The following is a 20307-nucleotide window of genomic DNA, read 5'->3' as shown; positions in this document are numbered from 1 at the left end:
GATGGAGCCCCCAGGGTGAGGGGCTGCCTATCTGGGACCCCCTGTGACCAGAGCGCAACCTCCGTAGGGCTCAGGGCAGGGGAGAGAGACTCTTCCCTTTGTTGCCGCAGAGATCAAGTTTGTCATTCGTTCTGTGATTACTCATGGCTCCTCAGGTAATTATAAGGGCTCTAAATCTAATTTTATTTACATTTAGAATACCAGAGGTCACCGGCCTACCAAGATCTCACGTCAGTGACGGATACCGTTTGAGTGTTAATTAGAGCTGAGCGCAGAGCCCTGATTGATTCTGAATCTGCAGCCGGAGTCACTGACGGGACGCCAGCTACCCCACCCCCAGGCTGAGGAATCACAGAATTCCTCAGGTCCCTGTGCGCATTTTGATTCTGGAAACTGTTGTTCTTCTTTCTTTATTTTTTTATTCCCAAAATCCTGCTCATCCCTGGCTGATGGGAGAGAAAGAGAGAGAGAGAGAGAAGAAGGAGAAGGAGAAGGAGGAGAAGGAGAAGGAGGAGAAGGAGAGGGAGGGGGAGGGGGAGGGGGAGGGGAAGAGGAGGGGGAAGGGAGGGAGAAGGGGGAGGATGAGAAGGAGAAGAGGAGGGGGAGGGGGAGGGGGAGGAGGAGGAGCCCTGCTGAGCTCTGGCTGATACTGTAGCACTGAGGATTCAACCTGGCACTTCAGAGCCTCAGGCAGGAGGATGTCTCTGCACAACTGCTATGCTGTCCCCCAGCCCTGGTTTCATTCATTCATTTCTTTAGGGTGTATTTATTTATGCATTCTCATGAGAAAGAGACAGACAGACATTAGAGCACTGGACACCTCTGGCCTAAGGCGGTGCCGGGGACTGAACCTGGGACCTGAGCAGCCTGCTCCGTCTTCAGGCCCAAAGCCTGGTTTTAAAATACGCACAGCAGGGTCATGAGCAAGGATCTGGATTTGAGCCTCACTCTGCTCCCCCGTCCCCACCTGCAGGGGTGAAGCCTCAAGAGCAGTGGAGCAGGGCTGCAGGTGTCTCTGTCTCCCTCCCTCTCTATCTCGTCTCCTCTCCATTGCTGTCTACACCCAAACTAAACAATAGTTAAAATACATCAAAAATTTTAATTAAAATATTGTTAAGACACGTAAATAGTGTACGTAGCTCAGATCACCCGGAAACTCTCTAACACACACAGTATCACGTGCAGGGACTGGAGCTCAAGCCCCTTTCTAAAAAATGGGGGAGCCGGGTGGTGGCGGCCTGGCTGAGCACACACGTCACAGGCACAAGGACCCGGGTTTGAGCCCCCGGTCTCCACCTGCAGGAGGAAGCTTCACGAGTGGTGAAGCAGGGCTGCTGGTGTCTCCGTCTCTCTCCCTCTCTATCTCCCCTTCCTCTTGATATCTGGCTGTCTTTATCAAAAAAATAAAGATAATTAAACTTTTTAAAAAAAAAAAAAAAAAGTAAAAATGGCCAAGATTCATGGATTCACAGTGCTGGCACTGAGCCCCAGTGATGGTCCTGGTAGCAATAAAAATAAATAAATAAGGGGGCTGGGCAGTATAGCGCAGCGGGTCAGGGACCAGTTCAAGGATCCCGGTTCAAGCCCCCAGCCCCCCACCTGCAAGGGGGTTGCTTCACAAGTGGTGAAGCAGGTCTGCAGGTGTCTGTCTTTCTCTCCCCCGTCTTCTCTTCCTCTCTCCATTTCTCTCTGTCCTACCCAACAACAACAACAGCAATGGCAACAATAACAATAATAACAAGGGCAACAAAATGGGAAAAAATGGATTCCAGGAGCAGTGGATTCATAGTGCAGGCACTGAGCCCCAGAGAACCCTGAAGGCAAATAAATAAATAAATAAATACTTAAATACATACTGTCAGAGGGGAAGAAATGTCAGGGGAGATGCCCAGAGGGCTCTGAGCCCCGACTCCATCAGGACCCGGAGAGAGAAGAGGGAAAGGAAGGACACTCGGAAGGAGTCGCAGGTGGAGGTGTGACTGAGGAAGGAGAGAAGGCAGGAGCAGAGGAGAACGGGAGATGCCTATAAATCTAGGCAGTTGTAGGAATACTAGCCAGCCCGTGTCTGTGAGCTGGGAGAAGCACGGCCGTTTCCAGCGGAGGGGACGGGACACAGAGTCTGGGGGTGGGGCGGGTGGAGTTAGACCCCTGTGATTTTGTAAATCAATATTACATCACTAATTTAAAAAAACCCCAGAGTCATAGAACTGGCTGTGGGTGAGGGGTGATGGCACCTCCACTGGCAGCTGAAGTCTGGTGGGAGCTCAGCCTGGGGGCAGCCAGGCCAGCTCTGCAGCAGAGCACAGGACGTGCAGGAGTGAATGTCCCGGGTTCAGCCCCAACACCAGAGTGACACCCTGCCCCCATGTGTCCCTGAGAACCCTCAGCTCAGACAGATGCTGGGGACTCACTGGGGGCAGGGGGGTGGAGGGCAGAATCAAGGGGCAGGGAGGGGAGAGGGAAGGGATAGGAGGGGACAGGGACAGAAGGGACAGGACAGGAAGGGACAGGACAGGAAGGGACAGGACAGGAGGGGACAGGAGGGGACAGGACAGGAGGGGACAGGGACAGGAGGGAACAGGACAGGAGGGGACAGGACAGGAGGGGACAGGGACAAGAGGGGACAGGACAAGAGGGGATGGGGCAGGAGGTGACAGGGACAGGAGGGGACAAGGACAGGAGGGGATGAGGCAGGAGGGGACAGGGACAGGAGGGGCAAGGACAGGAGGGGACAGAATACGGAGGGGACAAAGGCAGGAGGGGACACAACAGGAGGGGATGGGGCAGGAGGGGACAGGGACAGGAGGGGACTGGGACAGGAGGGGACAGAGGCAGAAGGGGGTGGGATTGAAGGGGACAGGGCCAGTGACAGGAGGGGATGGAACAGGACAGGTGGGGGACAGGAGGCAACAGAGAAAGGAGGGGACAGGATGGCCAGGGACAGGAGGGCTAGAGATGGGGAGCAGAGGGGGAGGGAAGCCGGCCAGCATGATTTGGTGGGTAGCCGGCTCAGGCGTCGTGGCCGGGTGGGCTCTGGCCGTGTCCCCCAGCACAGGCCCTGCCGCACTGATCTCGCCAGAACCGTGACCATCATGCCAGCCTTGTGCAGGGTCCACTCAGTCCTCGCCCGCCTGTCCGCCCACCCGTGGATCCCCGGCCAGATTTACGGCGTCCAGAGACATCTCTTGCCACAACGCCTGCCGCCTGTGAGCGAAGCCTAATGACTTTACTTTTATTACTTTTTAAGCACTTAATGGGGAAATTTAGACATTTTCACAAGACTGAGCTTCTGCCAGCTCAGAGCACTGAGAAAATGACAGGCCGGGCGGCAGGAGATTGCTGTGGACAGACGCAGATTGAGTGCTGCTGCGGAGGGAGAGGTAAAGGGGGGGAGGGAGAGAGGGAGAGAGAGGGAGAGGGAGAGGGAGAGTGGGAAGGGAGAGGAGGGAGAGAGGAGGGAGAGAGGAGGGAGAGGGAGAGGGAGAGTGGGAAGGGAGAGGAGGGAGAGAGGAGGGAGAGGGAGAGGGATGGGGAAGGGAGAAGGGGAGGGGAGGGGAGGGAGGGGAGAGGAGAGGGAGGAAGCAGGCTCTGGGACAGGAATAGGAATGGGGACAAGGACTGGGGCAGTGGGGATGGGACCAGGGCAGGTCCACCCATCCCGAGACGAGAAGCCTTCAGACTCAGAGTGACAGGTGTCTCTAAGTTCGCTCATCCGGCTGGAAGCTGGCAATGGCTTTATTAGTCTTACAAGGCTTTTGGGCAAAGTCCAGTTTTCTGGAGAATCTATTTATGTGTTTATTTTTTTTGCTGCATCTGCCAATATGCCAAGAATTTTTCACTTTTTTCTTTTTTGACACCTGTAGCTATATTTGCCCCCCACTTAGTTAAAGCTGCTAAAAAAAGAAGACAAATTCTTTGCTTTTTAAAGCTGTTTGATAAAAAAGAAAAAAGGGAAAGGGAAAGGAGAGGCAGGGGTGGGGGAGGAGAAGCAGTCCTGCTGGAAGAAGCCCGGTGCTGGGGGGCGCAGGACTGGGGTGGGTGGCCCTGCCTGCACGGTCCTGGCTCCACGCGACCCGGCACCAGCACTGGGCCTGGGTTGGGGGGAGCTGTGGGCAGTGAGCCATCCAGCGAGCCCTGGCGGTGCAGGCTGGGGCCTGACCTCCTGGACCTCAGGGAGCCGCCCGTCCCGCCACCAGCCTCCGCCAAGGGGTCCCCTGGCAGAGGCCACCTCCCCGCCCTGGCCTCTCAGGAGAGTGGAGGTGGGTGACAGGGCTGCCAGCCTGCGGGGTGGCCCCCAAAGCCAGGCCGTTCGTGGCTGTGACACACTGCCACCTGCCGGCCACCAATCAGTCCTAGGACAGACAGCCACACAGGCTGTGTGGGTCTCTATCGTCTCGCCTGTCTGTCTGTCTGTCTGCTCACCCACCCACTGTCCACCTATGGACAGCTGCCACAAGCCACCCCCTTCATCTTCTTCCTCTTTCCCCCTCTCTCCCTCCCTCTTTCTTCTGATAGGACAGAGAGAACTGAGGGCACCTCTCAGAACACAGAGCCGTGCGAGGACCCTGATTCCGGCCCGGCCCCACCCGCGGGGCCTCCTAGGTGCCTTACAGAGACAGGTCAGGACCCCAGCTTCACCGTCAGCCAGAGCTGCAGGGCTCTGGCCTCCTCCCTTCCCAGCCCCAGGCCACCCACACCTGCCGTTACCTGGCCAGGTGCAGGTCCTGGGTCACAGCCCCCACCTGCTCATCTGGAAGAGCCCCCCTTCTGCCGGACCACCTGCCTGTGCCCCCCTCGCAAGGGTTCTGGGGGCCCTGACCTGGCAAGGGGGGGGGGACAGGGCTCAGCTGGGTGGACTCAGGCCACCTGGACAGGTGCCTGGATTTCAAGACTAAGTCGTTCACTTACCCTTCAAGACAGCCAGCATGTCCTCCTGCCAGATTCTCCGTCACAAGCCAAGGGACAAGGACGGGGAAGGACGGAGGCCTTTAACCGGGGAACAAGCCCCCTTCGTCACGATCCACGTCTCCCCTCCTCCCTCAAGAAACTTGTTTCTTCTTCCTTTTCCCCCACGTCTGCCAACCCAGGGCTCTCTCTTTATGAGGAGAATCTCATTACACTAAGTGGGCTCTGAAGGCGGCGAGCGTTACGTTACCAATCCGTCTGCTCCTGGCAGGGAAGGCCGCCAGCCCCGCGCAATTCCACGGCCTCCCCTGCCCCCTGGCGGCCACAGCCCCAGCCGCCATGTCCCATTGTGTCCGGCCCAGCTGTCCCCAGCTGTCCCAGCCACCTCCCCTGCACAGGGGTGGGTCTGGCAGGAGCCTGGAAGGGTGGCCGGCCTGGAGCCCTGGGGGAGCTGGCTTCTGTGTTTGACTGCAGTGCTTGCAGAAAAGCTCCTCTTAGCTCATCACCAGGTCAAAATAAAAACAGCATCAGGAGACGATGCTGTGCAGAGCCCAGGTTCACGAGGAGCGTCTGGTCTCTTTCTGGCATAAAAATCATTGTGGGGGAGGGGAGCAGGTGGTGGCACACCTGGCGGAGTGCACAGGGACCCGGGTTCAAGCACCCAGTCCCCACCTGCAGTGGGGAAGCTTCATGAGCAGCAGAACAGGGCTGTTGGTGTCTATATCCTCTCTCAGTTTCTGTCTCTACCTACCCAATAAACAGACAAGCAAACTACTGGGAAAGGAAAAGAGGAAAGGAAGGAAGGAAGGAAGGAAGGAAGGAAGGGAGGAAGGGAGGGCAGTGGAACTCCTGTTACCAGAGCACACCTGTTACCACATCTAAGGACTCAGATTCAAGCCCCTGGTCCCCACATGCCAGGGGGAAGCTTCACAAGTGGTGAGGCAGGGCTGCAGGTGTCTCTCCCTCTCTCCTCTATACAAAAATAAATAAATAAAAATATTTTAAAAAGACAGAGTTCAGAGCCCTGCTGAGCTCTGGCTGATGGTGGTAATGGGGATTGAACCTGGGCCCTCAGAGCCTCAGGCAGGAAAGTCTTTTTGTAGATCCCCTGTGCTGTCTCCCCAGCCCAGTTATTATCCTCCTCCTCCTCCCATTATTATTATTATTATTATTATTGTTATTTATTATTATTCCAGAGCCCTGCTCAGTCAGCTCTGGCTGATAGAGGTGCTGGGGATTGAACCTGAGCCCTCAGAGCCTCAGGCAGGAGAGCCATTTGCAGAACCCTGTGCCGTCTCCCCAGCCCTCTCCAGCCATTCTCTGGTCATTTTCCATGAAACTTAATGCCCATTACAGTTTGCAAAGTAACACAGGGAGGAATGATTCAGAGTGGCCATCCTCAAAGGACAAAAGGTGAAAGTGAACGTTAAGGGTCTGAGTGACAACAACCAACCGAGGGACATGGCAGCCCGGCTCCTCACTGCGGGGCCAGCCTCCCCGGGACCGAGCAGGGGCATACTCATCTGCTCCACTCACGCCCGGCGATGCCACAGAACAGAGGGAATCAGCACCACACAGCCGGGGCCGGATGCAACTGGGATCTGACCCTGCGCCAGCTGCCAGGGGCGTTTCTGAGCCCAGTGACCAGGAGCTCATAGCAGTGCCCGCACTCAGAGCTGACATGCTGGCACATTAGCTGGGGAAGCCGGCACACACAGCAGGTGCATGGCAGGAGGGCGCCAGCCACAGAGGCGTCCTGGGACAAAGCTGGGCTGGCCGCCAGTGCAGAGACGCCCCCTACAGAGACGCCCCAAGAAGTGCAGACAGACACCAGTGCAGAGACACTTCCTGCAGAGACATTTCCTGCAGAGAAACCCCTGCAGACACTTCCTGCAGAGATGCCCCAAGAAGTACAGACAGACACCAGTGCAGAGACACTTCCTGCAGAGACACTTCCTGCAGAGATGCCCCTGCAGAGACGCCCCAAGAAGTGCAGACAGACACCAGTGCAGAGACACTTCCTGCAGAGACACTCCCTGCAGAGACAATTCCTACAGAGATGCCCCAAGAAGTGCAGACAGACACCAGTGCAGAGACACTTCCTGCAGAGACACTTCCTGCAGAGATGCCCCTGCAGAGACGCCCCAAGAAGTGCAGACAGACACCAGTGCAGAGACACTTCCTGCAGAGACACTCCCTGCAGAGACAATTCCTGCAGAGACGCCCCAAGAAGTGCAGACAGACACCAGTGCAGAGACACTTCCTGCAGAGACACTTCCTGCAGAGAAACCCCTGCAGACACTTCCTGCAGAGATGCCCCAAGAAGTGCAGACAGACACCAGTGCAGAGACACTTCCTGCAGAGACACCCCTGCAGACACTCCCTGCAGAGACAATTCCTACAGAGACGCCCCAAGAAGTGCAGACAGACACCAGTGCAGAGACACTTCCTGCAGAGACACCCCTGCAGACACTCCCTGCAGAGACAATTCCTACAGAGACGCCCCAAGAAGTGCAGACAGACACCAGTGCAGAGACACTTCCTGCAGAGACACCCCTGCAGACACTCCCTGCAGAGACAATTCCTACAGAGACGCCCCAAGAAGTGCAGACAGACACCAGTGCAGAGACACTTCCTGCAGAGACACCCCTGCAGACACTCCCTGCAGAGACAATTCCTACAGAGATGCCCCAAGAAGTGCAGACAGACACCAGTGCAGAGACACTTCCTGCAGAGACACTTCCTGCAGAGATGCCCCAAGAAGTGCAGACAGACACCAGTGCAGAGACACTGCAGAGACACTCCCTGCAGAGACGCCCCAAGAAGTGCAGAGACGGAGCCCGTGGTGGTGCCCTGGGGTAGGCAGTGCTCCACTTCAGAAGCGGCTGCTTTCGGGGGCCAGGTGGTGACCCCAACCCCACTCACATTCTGGAAGACAGGCCCCCTGACCCCATGGTGCCCCTACCCCGACTCCTGATCTTGGATACACCACCCCATACTCGTTGTCCCCCTGCACCCATTGAGGGTGTCCCCACCCCTACTCACGGTCCTGGTAGGGTCCCCCTGCCCTGTGTCCCCCCACCCCTTGTCCCCCTATCCCCGCCCCCACCCTCACTATCCTGGAACACCTGCTCCATGTTGAGCCCCTGTCCCTGTCCCCCTGTCCCAGTTCCTCTGTCCCTGCCCCCCTCCCCCTGTCCCTCGTCCCCCTGTCCCTGCCCCCCGTCCCCCTGTCCCTGTCCCCCCATCCCTGCCACACTCACCGTCCTGGAATACCCGCTCCACATTGAGCCCGTAGGTGGCACAGGTCTCATAGTAAGCACAGCGCCGCAGGTCACTGCTCAACTTGCGGGCCCGGCCGTCTTCAATCACACGCGGGTTGCTGCAGCTGATGGCGTCTACGGAGAGTGGGGCTCAGACTCCGGGACACACTCACACGGACACAGAGAGACAGACACAGACACAGACACAGACACAGAGACAGAGACAGAGGCTGCAGCTGATGGCGTCTACGGAGAGCGGGGCTCAGACTCCGGGACACACTCACACGGACACAGAGAGACAGACACAGACACAGAGACAGAGACAGAGGCTGCAGCTGATGGCGTCTACGGAGAGCGGGGCTCAGACTCCGGGACACACTCACACGGACACAGAGAGACAGACACAGACACAGAGACAGAGACAGAGGCTGCAGCTGATGGCGTCTACGGAGAGTGGGGCTCAGACTCCGGGACACACTCACACGGACACAGAGAGACAGACACAGACACAGACACAGAGACAGAGACAGAGGCTGCAGCTGATGGCGTCTACGGAGAGCGGGGCTCAGACTCCGGGACACATTCACACGGACAGAGAGACAGACACAGAGACAGAGACAGAGACAGAGGCTGCAGCTGATGGCGTCTACGGAGAGCGGGGCTCAGACTCTGGGACACATTCACACGGACACAGAGAGACAGAGACACAGAGACAGAGACAGAGGCTGCAGCTGATGGCGTCTACGGAGAGCGGGGCTCAGACTCCGGGACACACTCACATGGACAGAGAGACAGAGACACAGAGACAGAGACAGAGGCTGCAGCTGATGGCATCTACGGAGAGTGGGGCTCAGACTCTGGGACACACTCACACGGACAGAGAGACAGACACAGAGACAGAGACAGAGACAGAGGCTGCAGCTGATGGCATCTACGGAGAGTGGGGCTCAGACTCTGGGACACACTCACACGGACACAGAGAGACAGAGACACAGAGACAGAGAGACACACAAGTAGACACAGAAACATGCTCACAGAGACACAGACACACTCACAGACACACACACACACACACACACACACACACACACACAGAGAACTAGGCTCCTCGAAGCTCACATGACTGGGGTCAGCAGGCAGCTCACCCATTGAGCACACCTGTCACCATGGGCAAGGACCGAGGTTCGAGCCCCAGGTCTGCACTGGTGGTGCCCCTGCCAGCGGTATACTTCAGGAGCGGTGGGGCGGTGCTGGGGCTGCTCTGTCTCTCCCCCTGTCTCGCGAGGGCCTCTGGGAAGGCAGGTCCTGCAGGCACCAGGCCCCGCTGACATGAATTGGTGCCGCCGACCGGGTGGCAGAATGAGAAGCTGGCCGAAACAGTGTCTGAGTGTGGCCAAGGGCTTCACGGCACAGAACCGAGACGCCCTCGGGCAGAGCACAAACAGAGGCTGGACGGGCCCCCCCACAGAGCCCCCCCACGCCTGCCGGCCACTCACCCTGGGTGCCCACCAGCACCAGAGGCAGCTCGCAGGTGTTGCGCAAGCTGGCCATGCGGCTGTAGTAGTGGTAGACGGTCTGGAAGCTGATCTCATCCTCCAGGCTGAAGACGAAGATGACAGCGTCCACCCACATGGCGAACTGGGGGTGGGGGGGGGGCAAGGTGAGGCGCATGGGGCCATAGCGTCACCCTGGGGTCCCCCCGGATGCTGGATGCTCACCTGGGCTTCGGGGGGGCCGCCCTCATCCCGGATCAGCAGCAGGTAGCTCTGCCCGTCCACCACGATCTCCTTCTTGAAGCGGCCACCTGCCACACAGGCCAAGGCAGTCAGCAGGGTGGGGACCAGGGCTTCTCTTGTGGGAACACACAGGCTCAGCTGTGCCTGACAGGCTCGCCCCAGGGCCGAGGGGGCCAGAGGCAGATTAGGGGCTGAGCTCTGGCCACCTCTGGATTTGAGGGATGGGCGCGGCCGGTGGCCCAAGAGCCGTGTTCTCCACAAGAGAAGCCCATCCGAGGGGGCACACAGGAGGTCAGGAGGTCAGGGACGGTGGCCGGGCAGTCACGGGGGGAGGACACCACTACACGGGGTTAGACAGACTACACAGCAGGCCGGGCATCGGAGGGCGAGGGGACGGGGACACGCCGGCCATGTCCCGGGTCCCCAGCTCAGCCAGGACACATGCTGCCCGCCTAGACCATAGGTAACATCCAGAAACACCCACGGCCTGGGCAGCCGGGCCACAGAACAGGCCATCCCCTGGAGCCGGTCTGGGCCCCTCAGTGCCCCAGAGAAGCCAGAATCCCCCCAGGTGTCCCTGAGCCAAATGGGCAGTGCCTGGTGAGGCTGAAGCAGGCATGCTGAACCCATGCCCGAGAGGGCACAGGTATGCACACACCTGCACACACAGCTATATGCATGCCCACACACAGCTACATGCATACCCACACACACCTACATGCATACCCACACACACCTACATGCACACCCACACACACCTACATGCATGCCCACACACAGCTACACGCATGCCCACACACACACCTACATGCACGCCCACACACACACCTACATGCATACCCACACACCTACATGCATGCCCACACACAGCTACATGCATGCCCACACACACACCTACATGCATGCCCACACACACACCTACATGCACGCCCACACACACCTACATGCATACACACACACACCTACATTCATGCCCACACAGCTACGTGCATACTCACCCACACACACCTATATGCATGCCCCCCCACACAGCTACATGCATGCCTACACACACAGCTACATGCATGCCTACACACACACAGCTACATGCATGTCCATACACATCTACATGCATGCCCCCCACAGCTCCATGCATGTCTACACACACAGCTACATGCACGCCCCCCCACACCTGAATGAACACACATGCACATCTGCACACACACACCAGCACAACACAAGTCACAGCCCTCAGACCTTGCCTTGCCCCAGGATACCAGGCTCAGTGGGGACACTGGCCAGGGAAATGGCTCAACGGGCAGAGCGCAGGACGTGGCTGGCTCGTGCAGCCAGGTGAACTCGCCATGTCTGCCTCCCTCGCTCCCTCGCATGGAAGTGAGAGCACAGCTCTCGGAGAAAGTGGGTGCTGAGTGGTGTTCCTGCCACCCTCTGCCCTCACTGGGCCGGGGGCCCTGGCGTGCACATGGCAGCAGGTCTGAGGCTGTCCTTGCACTGGGCAGGGGACTAGAGTGGATGCTGGACAGGGGACCAGGGTGGACACTGGACAGGGGACCAGAGTGGACACTGCCACAGGGGACCAGAGTGGACACTGGAGGGGGCCCAGAGTGGACACTGCCACAGGGGACCAGAGTGGACACTGCCATAGGGGACCAGAGTGAACACTACCATAGGGGACCAAAGTGAAGTGGACACTGCCACAGGGGACCAAAGTGGACACTTCCACAGGGGACCAGAGTGGACACTGCCATAGGGGGCCAGAGTGGACACTGCCACAGGGGACCAGAGTGGATGCTGCCATAGGGGGCAAGAGTGGACACTGCCACAGGGGACCAGAGTGGACGCTGCCACAGGGGACCAGAGTGGATGCTGCCATAGGGGGCCAAAGTGGGCCATGCCAGGGCATCTTCCAGGCTCTCAGAGGTCCAGGTCACTGGGACAGTCCCCCAAAGCTGACCTGGGCAGTCAAATGCCAGTCTTGAGCTTGGACCCTGGCCCCCAGCACTCAGAGCCCCTGCAGCCTCTCAGGAGGGTTCTGGGGTGACACCAATGGCCTCCAAAGCCACACCCTCCCCAGCTTCTCCTTAATGACAAAAAGGCGGCTTCTTGGTCACACAAGTTATCATGGCCTGTGCACAGGAGGACACAGGCTCCTCTGAGCAAGGCCTCCGGGGCAGTGTGTGGTCCTGCATGGCCTTGGGTTCAATCCCCAGCACAGAGAACAGCACGCAGCACGGAGAATGAGGTAAGGAGGACTGAGCCCAGATTATCCTGAAGATGGAGGGTGGAGCCCAGGGATGGAGGGAGGAGCCTGAGGATTGAGGGTGGAGCCTGGGGATGGAGGGTGGAGCCTGGGGATGGAGGCTGGAGCCCAGGGATGGAGGGAGGAGCCTGAGGATTGAGGGTGGAGCCTGGGGATGGAGGCTGGAGCCCAGGGATGGAGGGTGGAGCCTGGGGAAGGAGGGTGGGGCCTGGGGATGGAGGGTGGAGCCTGGGGATGGAGGGTGGAGACTGGGGAAAGAGGGTGGAGCCTGGGGATGGAGGCTGGAGCCTGGGGATGGAGGCTGGAGTCTGGGGAAGGAGGGTGGAGCCTGGGGATGGAGGCTGGAGCCTGGGGATGGAGGCTGGAGCCCAGGGATGGAGGGTGGAGCCTGGGGAAGGAGGATGGAGCCTGGGGATGGAGGCTGGAGCCCAGGGATGGAGGCTGGAGCCTGGGGATGGAGGGTGGAGCTTGGGGATGGAGGCTGGAGCCTGGGGATGGAGGGTGGAGCCTGGGGAAGGAGGGTGGAGCCTGGAGATGGAGGCTGGAGCCCGGGGATGGAGGCTGGAGCCCGGGGATGGAGGCTGGAGCCCGGGGATGGAGGGTGGAGCCCGGGGATGGAGGGTGGAGCCCGGGGATGGAGGCTGGAGCCCGGGGATGGAGGCTGGAGCCTGGGGATGGAGGCTGGAGCCTGGGGATGGAGGGTGGAGCCCGGGGATGGAGGCTGGAGCCCGGGGAAGGAGGGTGGAGCCCGGGGATGGAGGGTGGAGCCCGGGGATGGAGGGTGGAGCCCGGGGATGGAGGGTGGAGCCCGGGGAAGGAGGCTGGAGCCTAGGAATGGAGAGCAGAGCCAGGGGATGGAGGCTGGAGCCTGGGGATGGAGGGTGGAGCCTGGGGATGGAGGGTGGAGCCTGGGGATGGAGGCTGGAGCCTGGGGATGGAGGGTGGAGTCTGGGGATGGAGGGTGGAGCCTGGGGATGGAGGGTGGAGCCTGGGGATGGAGGGTGGAGCCTGGGGATGGAGGGTGGAGCCTGGGGATGGAGGGTGGAGCCTGGGGATGGAGGGTGGAGCCTGGGGAAGGAGGGTGGAGCCTGGGGATGGAGGGTGGAGCCTGGGGATGGAGGGTGGAGCCTGGGGATGGAGGGTGGAGCCTGGGGATGGGGGGTGGAGCCTGGGGATGGAGGCTGGAGCCCGGGGATGGAGGGTGGAGCCCGGGGATGGAGGGTGGAGCCTGGGGATGGAGGCTGGAGCCTGGGGATGGAGGCTGGAGCCTGGGGATGGAGGCTGGAGCCTGGGGATGGAGGGTGGAGCCCGGGGATGGAGGCTGGAGCCCGGGGAAGGAGGGTGGAGCCCGGGGATGGAGGGTGGAGCCCGGGGATGGAGGGTGGAGCCCGGGGATGGAGGGTGGAGCCCGGGGAAGGAGGCTGGAGCCTAGGAATGGAGAGCAGAGCCAGGGGATGGAGGCTGGAGCCTGGGGATGGAGGGTGGAGCCTGGGGATGGAGGGTGGAGCCTGGGGATGGAGGGTGGAGCCTGGGGATGGAGGGTGGAGCCTGGGGATGGAGGGTGGAGCCTGGGGATGGAGGGTGGAGCCTGGGGATGGAGGGTGGAGCCTGGGGATGGAGGGTGGAGCCTGGGGATGGAGGGTGGAGCCTGGGGATGGGGGGTGGAGCCTGGGGATGGAGGCTGGAGCCTGGGGATGGAGGGTGGAGCCTGGGGATGGAGGGTGGAGCCTGGGGAAGGAGGGTGGAGCCTGGGGAAGGAGGGTGGAGCCTGGGGAAGGAGGCTGGAGCCTGGGGATGGAGGCTGGAGCCTGGAGATGGAGGGTGGAGCCCAGGGATGGAGGCTGGAGCCTGGGGATGGAGGGTGGAGCCCAGGGATGGAGGCTGGAGCCTGGGGATGGAGGGTGGAGCCCAGGGATGGAGGGTGGACGGAAGGTGGGATCCAGGATGGAGCAGGGAGAGCTCCGCATGGGTAGCATTTTTGGAAGCTGAGGACCCAGGGAGCACCAGACCACATGTGGTGTGAAGATGGCATACAGGTTCCTGCTCAGTGTGCAGGGTCAGAGGGCTGACCCGTCCATGCTCAACTAGTGTGTATGTGTGAGCACCAGGTGAGACCTCACATATGAAACCCCAGGCAAGGCCTCCCAGGTGACACTACCAGGTGAGACTTCTCCAGGTGAGTACTCTCCGGTGGGACTCCGCCAAGTGAGACCAGGGTCACTGTGCGCTCCCAGGGGACCTGAGTGCCTGGCTGGTCCATCCTGTCCCAGGGGTCACAGGGTCACTGCTATGATGCAGAAGAGTGAGGGGGAAATACTTCTGTTTCATATGTGATGGGAGGGGACAGAGTGAGAGAGAGAGAGAGAGAGAGAGAAACAGAAACAGAAACAGAAACGGAGAGATGGATATATAAAGTGAGAGAGAGCAAGGGAGAGAAAAATAAGAGGGGAACAGAGTGTGAGAGGGAGGGAGGAAGAAAGAGAGGAAAAAAGAAGAAACAGAACAAGAGTGTGTGAGAGAAGAAGAGGGAGGAGAGAGAGAGGAAGAGAGGAGTTCTATGCAGGGTGTGCAGGGCTGTGGGTCTCTCCTCTGTCAGCACCAGGCACAGCACCCAGGGAGCCCATGGAGGGTGGGCAGGGCTGTGGGGTGTCTCCTCTCTCAGCACCCTGCACAGCACCCAGGGAGCCCATGGAGGGTGGGCAGGGCTGTGGGGTGTCTCCTCTCTCAGCACCCTGCACAGCACCCAGGGAGCCCATGGAGGGTGGGCAGGGCTGTGGGGTGTCTCCTCTCTCAGCACCAGGCACAGCACCCAGGGAGCCCATGGAGGGTGGGCAGGGCTGTGGGGTGTCTCCTCTCTCAGCACCCTGCACAGCACCCAGGGAGCCCATGGAGGGTGGGCAGGGCTGTGGGGTCTCTCCTCTCTCAGCACCCTGCACAGCACCCAGGGAGCCCATGGAGGGTGGGCAGGGCTGTGGGGTGTCTCCTCTCTCAGCACCCTGCACAGCACCCAGGAAGCCCATGGAGGGTGGGCAGGGCTGTGGGGTCTCTCCTCTCTCAGCACCCTGCACAGCACCCAGGGAGCCCATGGAGGGTGGGCAGGGCTGTGGGGTGTCTCCTCTCTCAGCACCCTGCACAGCACCCAGGGAGCCCATGGAGGGTGGGCAGGGGCTGTGGGGTGTCTCCTCTCTCAGCACCGTGCACAGCACCCAGGGAGCCCATGGAGGGTGGGCAGGGCTGTGGGGTGTCTCCTCTCTCAGCACCCTGCACAGCACCCAGGGAGCCCATGGAGGGTGGGCAGGGCTGTGGGGTGTCTCCTCTCTCAGCACCCTGCACAGCACCCAGGGAGCCCATGCAGGGTGGGCAGGGCTGTGGGGTCTCTCCTCTCTCAGCACCCTGCACAGCACCCAGGGAGCCCCACAGAGGGTGAGGCAGGGCTGTGGGGTCTCTATGTTGGTCCCCCACCTGGTTCAGGAGCTGCCTGTGTGGAAAGCAAGGTCTCTGGGACCCCATGAAGACCCCCGTAGCTAGAGCCGGGACCTATTGTGGGCACCCAGAGGGCTGACATTATGGTTGACACTGAGGTAGGACATCTGTGGGGAGAGGGGTCTTGGGGGTTGTTCTTGACTCCAGCTGGATGCTCTCAGGTTCGAGGCCCAAACATGAGCTACAGAGACAGACAGCGTCCTGCGTCACAGCCCCCTCCCCACTGGTCCGACTGCGGTATCCAGGCAGCCCACTGACTATGGAAAGTGCCGCAGCCTCATGGCCCGGTGACCCACTAGCAGCCCCTGGAAATGCTGTCACCCCACCGCCACCACCACCATGGCCAATGCTCAAGCCGCAGTCGGGCCTGCCAGGCCTGGGACACCTGCAGAAAGGGGGCAGGTGGGGACACGCCCGCCTCCCCGCTCAGGGGCACCTGCACATGCAGTTCAAGTGCTGACCCTCCTACCCCCAGGCCCCTTGTGACCCTCCAGAGCAGCCCCTGAACCTCATCCCCATCCCTCTGGCCACGACTCCCGCAGAGTTAGAAGCCCGCACAGGTGTGACAGGACAGGTGAGGCTACAGGAACTACCAGCACAGCTACGGCACAGACGGGGAATGGCGCAGGTCGGAAAATAAAAGCGATGGATGGGGGCGGGGGGCGGACACAGGAGGAGACGGGGCCGGGCAGCAGAGTGTCCACTCCGCACATAGTTACCTGCGTCCACGTCTGCAAGGAATGGACAGCCGCGAGAGAGAGAAGGAACCAGAAATTCAGAGTCTCAGGGCGGGTCTGCACGGGCCGCGAGAAAGGACACGCAGCCCCGGGGACAGGCCCCCCCGCCCGGGGCCCCGAGCCAGAGGACATGAGGATAGGCCGTGGGCAGGACAGGCCCAGGGACCGTACAATTAGAGAGCACGGAGGACACACCTGGGGGCCTGAGCTGCAGGATGTGGGGGACAGACCCAGGGACATGGAGGACACACTGGGCGCCTGAGCTGGAGGACAGACCCACGGACACAGAGGACACACTGGGGGCCTGAGCTGGAGGACAGACCCAGGGACATGGAGGACACACACTGGGCGCCTGAGCTGGAGGACAGACCCACGGACACAGAGGACACACTGGGGGCCTGAGCTGGAGGACAGACCCATGGACACGGAGGACACACTGGGGGCCTGAGCTGGAGGACAGACCCACGGACATGGAGGACACACACTGGGCGCCTGAGCTGGAGGACAGACCCACGGACACAGAGGACACACTGGGGGCCTGAGCTGGAGGACAGACCCACGGACACAGAGGACACACTGGGGGCCTGAGCTGGAGGACAGACCCACGGACACAGAGGACACACTGAGGGCCTGAGCTGGAGGACAGACACACAGATACGGAGGGCACACTGGGGCCTGAGCTGGAGGACAGACCCAGGAACACAGAGGACACACTGGGGGCCTGAGCTGGAGGACAGACCCACGGACATGGAGGGCACACTGGGGGCCTGAGCTGGAGGACAGACCCACGGACACAGAGGACACACACTGGGGGCCTCAGCTGGGGGACAGACCCACGGACACAGAGGACACACTGGGGGCCTGAGCTGCAGGACAGACCCAGGGACACGGAGGACACACCTGGGGGCCTGAGCTAGAGGACAGACCCACGGACACGGAAGACACACACACCACACTGGGGTCCTGAGTTGGAGGACAGACCCAGGGACACAGAGGACACACTGGGGGCCTGAGCTGGGGGACAGACCCAGGGACACGGAGGACACACACCTGGGGGCCTGAGATGGAGGACAGACACACGGACACTGAGGACACACTGGGGACCTGAGCTGGAGGACAGACCCAGGGACACGGAGGACACACTGGGGTCCTGAGCTGGAGGACAGACCCAGGGACATGCAGGACACACACTGGTGGCCTGAGCTAGAGGACAGACCCACGGACATGGAGGACACACACACTGGGGGCCTGAGCTGGAGGACAGACCCATGGACACGGAGGACACACTGGGGGCCTGAGCTGGAGGACAGACCCAGGGACATGGAGGACACACTGGGGGCCTGAGCTGGAGGACAGACCCAGGGACATGGAGGACACACTGGGGTCCTGAGCTGGAGGACAGACCCAGGGACATAGAGGACACACCTGGGGGCCTGAGCTGGAGGACAGACCCAGGGACACGGAGGGCACACTGGGGGCCTGAGCCGGAGGACAGACCCACAGACACGGAGGACACACACACTGGGGGCCTGAGCTGGAGGACTGACCCAGGGACACGGAGGACACACTGGGGGCCTGAGCTGGAGGACAGACCCAGGGACATGGAGGACACACACTGGGGGCCTGAGCTGGAGGACAGACACTGGACACAGAGGACACACTGGGGGCCTGAGCTGGAGGACAGACCCAGGGACACGGAGGACACACCTGGGGGCCTGAGCTGGGGGACAGAGTGGAGTAACTCTCATACAGGTGGGGGGTGACCAATGAGCCGCCTGGGGGTGGGGACACTTGGGTCCAGCTGGGCAGCCAAGACACACTGCAGATGGATGGAGGACGGACTGGGAGGAGGGATGGGAGGAGAGGTGTGAGGAGGGATGGGAGTGATGGGAGGAGGGATGGGAGGAGGGATGCAGGAGGCTTGGGAGGAGGGATGGGAGGAGGGATGGAGGAGGAATGGGAGGAGGGATGAAAGGAGGGATGGGAGGAGGGATGGGAGGAGGGATGGGAGTGATGGGAGGAGGGATGGGAGGAGGGATGGGAGGAGGGGTGGGAGGAGGATGGAGGAGGGATGGGAGGAGGGATGGGAGGAGGGATGGGAGGAGGGATGGGAGGTTGGATGGAGGAGGGATGGGAGGAGGGATGGGAGGAGGGATGGGAGGAGGGATGGGAGGAGGGATGGGAGGAGGGATGGGAGGTTGGATGGAGGAGGGATGGGAGGAGGGATGTGAGGAGGGATGGAGGAGGGATGGAGGAGGGATGGGAGGAGAGGTGTGAGGAGGGATGGGAGGAGGGATGGGAGGAGGGATGGGAGGAGGGATGGGAGGAGGGCCTGGGGTCAGAGCTAGTCCATCTCAGCTTCAGGCTGCTCAGGTCCTGGCCCAAGATGGGGTGTGTGAGACAGTGGCAGGACCTGCAGGGACATCCCCCAGGGCCGCCCTGCCATGGCCGGGGATGAGAGCAGGGCCACTGCATCAGACCAGGGAACACCGTCCCCGAGGTGCCTGGACAAGGGCCACGCCTACCTTCCGGGGATTCCTCCTGCACATACGAGCCGGTCAGGTAGCGGTGCACCAGGGCAGACTTGCCGCTGACCAGGTTCCCCACGATGCCCTGCAACAGAGAGACCATGAGTGAAGGCTGCCCTCCAGGGACAGGGAGTGGCCGATGCTGCCCATGGCCACGTACAGGGACAAGACTGGCACAGTGAGCCTCCCTCCACACGGACACACTCACACCGGAGCTCACACACATGCTCACATTCTCAACACACACCTGAGCTCACACACATGCTCACACTCTCTCACACACACACACCTGAGTTCACACACATGCTCACACTCTCACACACTCACACCTGAGCTCACACACATGCTCACACTCTCACACACTCACACCTGAGCTCACACACATGCTCACACTCACACACACACACACCTGAGTTCACACACATGCTCACACTCACACACACTCACACCGGAGCTCACACACATGCTCACATTCTCACACACACACCTGAGCTCACACACATGCTCACACTCTCTCACACACACACCTGAGCTCACACACATGCTCACACTCTCACACACTCACACCTGAGCTCACACACATGCTCACACTCTCACACACTCACACCTGAGCTCACACACATGCTCACACTCACACACTCACACCTGAGCTCACACACATGCTCACACTCACACACACACACACCTGAGTTCACACACATGCTCACACTCACACACACTCACACCGGAGCTCACACACATGCTCACATTCTCACACACACACCTGAGCTCACACACATGCTCACACTCTCTCACACACACACCTGAGCTCACACACATGCCCACACTCTCACACACTCACACCTGAGCTCACACACATGCTCACACTCTCACACACTCACACCTGAGCTCACACACATGCTCACACTCACACACACTCACACCTGAGCTCACACACATGCTCACACTCACACACTCACACCTGAGTTCACACACATGCTCACACTCACACACACACACCTGAGCTCACACACATGCTCACACTCACACACACATACCTGAGCTCATACACATGCTCACACTCACACACACACACCTGAGCTCACACACATGCTCACACTGCCACACACTCACACCTGAGCTCACACACACTCACACACACTCACACCTGAGCTCACACACATGCTCACACTCACACATACCTGAGCTCACACACATGCTCACACTCACACACACTCACACCTGAGCTCACACACATGCTCACACTCACAGACTCACAACTGAGCTCACACACATGCTCACACACACACACACCTGAGCTCACACACATGCTCACACTCACACAGACACACCTGAGCTCACACACATGTTCACACACACACCTGAGCTCACACACATGCTCACACTCTCACACAC

At 60.3% G+C, this 20307-nt stretch overlaps 1 protein-coding gene across 7 annotated transcripts in view; it reads right to left on the bottom strand.

Annotated features, from left to right (window-relative positions):
- AGAP1 (ArfGAP with GTPase domain, ankyrin repeat and PH domain 1) overlaps nt 1-20307 on the bottom strand; it is a 196726-nt gene that overhangs the window by 147488 nt on the left and 28931 nt on the right. For 4 of the 7 annotated variants that reach the window (XM_060193540.1, XM_060193542.1, XM_060193546.1 and 1 more), the window contains exons 3-7: nt 18910-18997; nt 16367-16378; nt 9887-9972; nt 9665-9806; nt 8169-8303 (exon numbers count right to left, since the gene is read on the bottom strand). In XM_060193540.1, the coding sequence (XP_060049523.1) occupies nt 8169-8303; nt 9665-9806; nt 9887-9972; nt 16367-16378; nt 18910-18997 (463 nt within the window). The remainder of the gene's footprint in view (nt 1-8168; nt 8304-9664; nt 9807-9886; nt 9973-16366; nt 16379-18909; nt 18998-20307) is intronic. The other 3 variants (XM_060193541.1, XM_060193543.1, XM_060193547.1) reach the window with 1 other exon arrangement.

The sequence above is a fragment of the Erinaceus europaeus genome, chromosome 7, assembly GCF_950295315.1.
Source record: "Erinaceus europaeus chromosome 7, mEriEur2.1, whole genome shotgun sequence".
Classification (NCBI taxonomy): Eukaryota; Metazoa; Chordata; class Mammalia; order Eulipotyphla; family Erinaceidae; genus Erinaceus; species Erinaceus europaeus.
The sequence above is the reverse complement of the archived record's forward strand: the minus strand, read 5'-3'. Positions and strand labels throughout refer to the sequence as shown.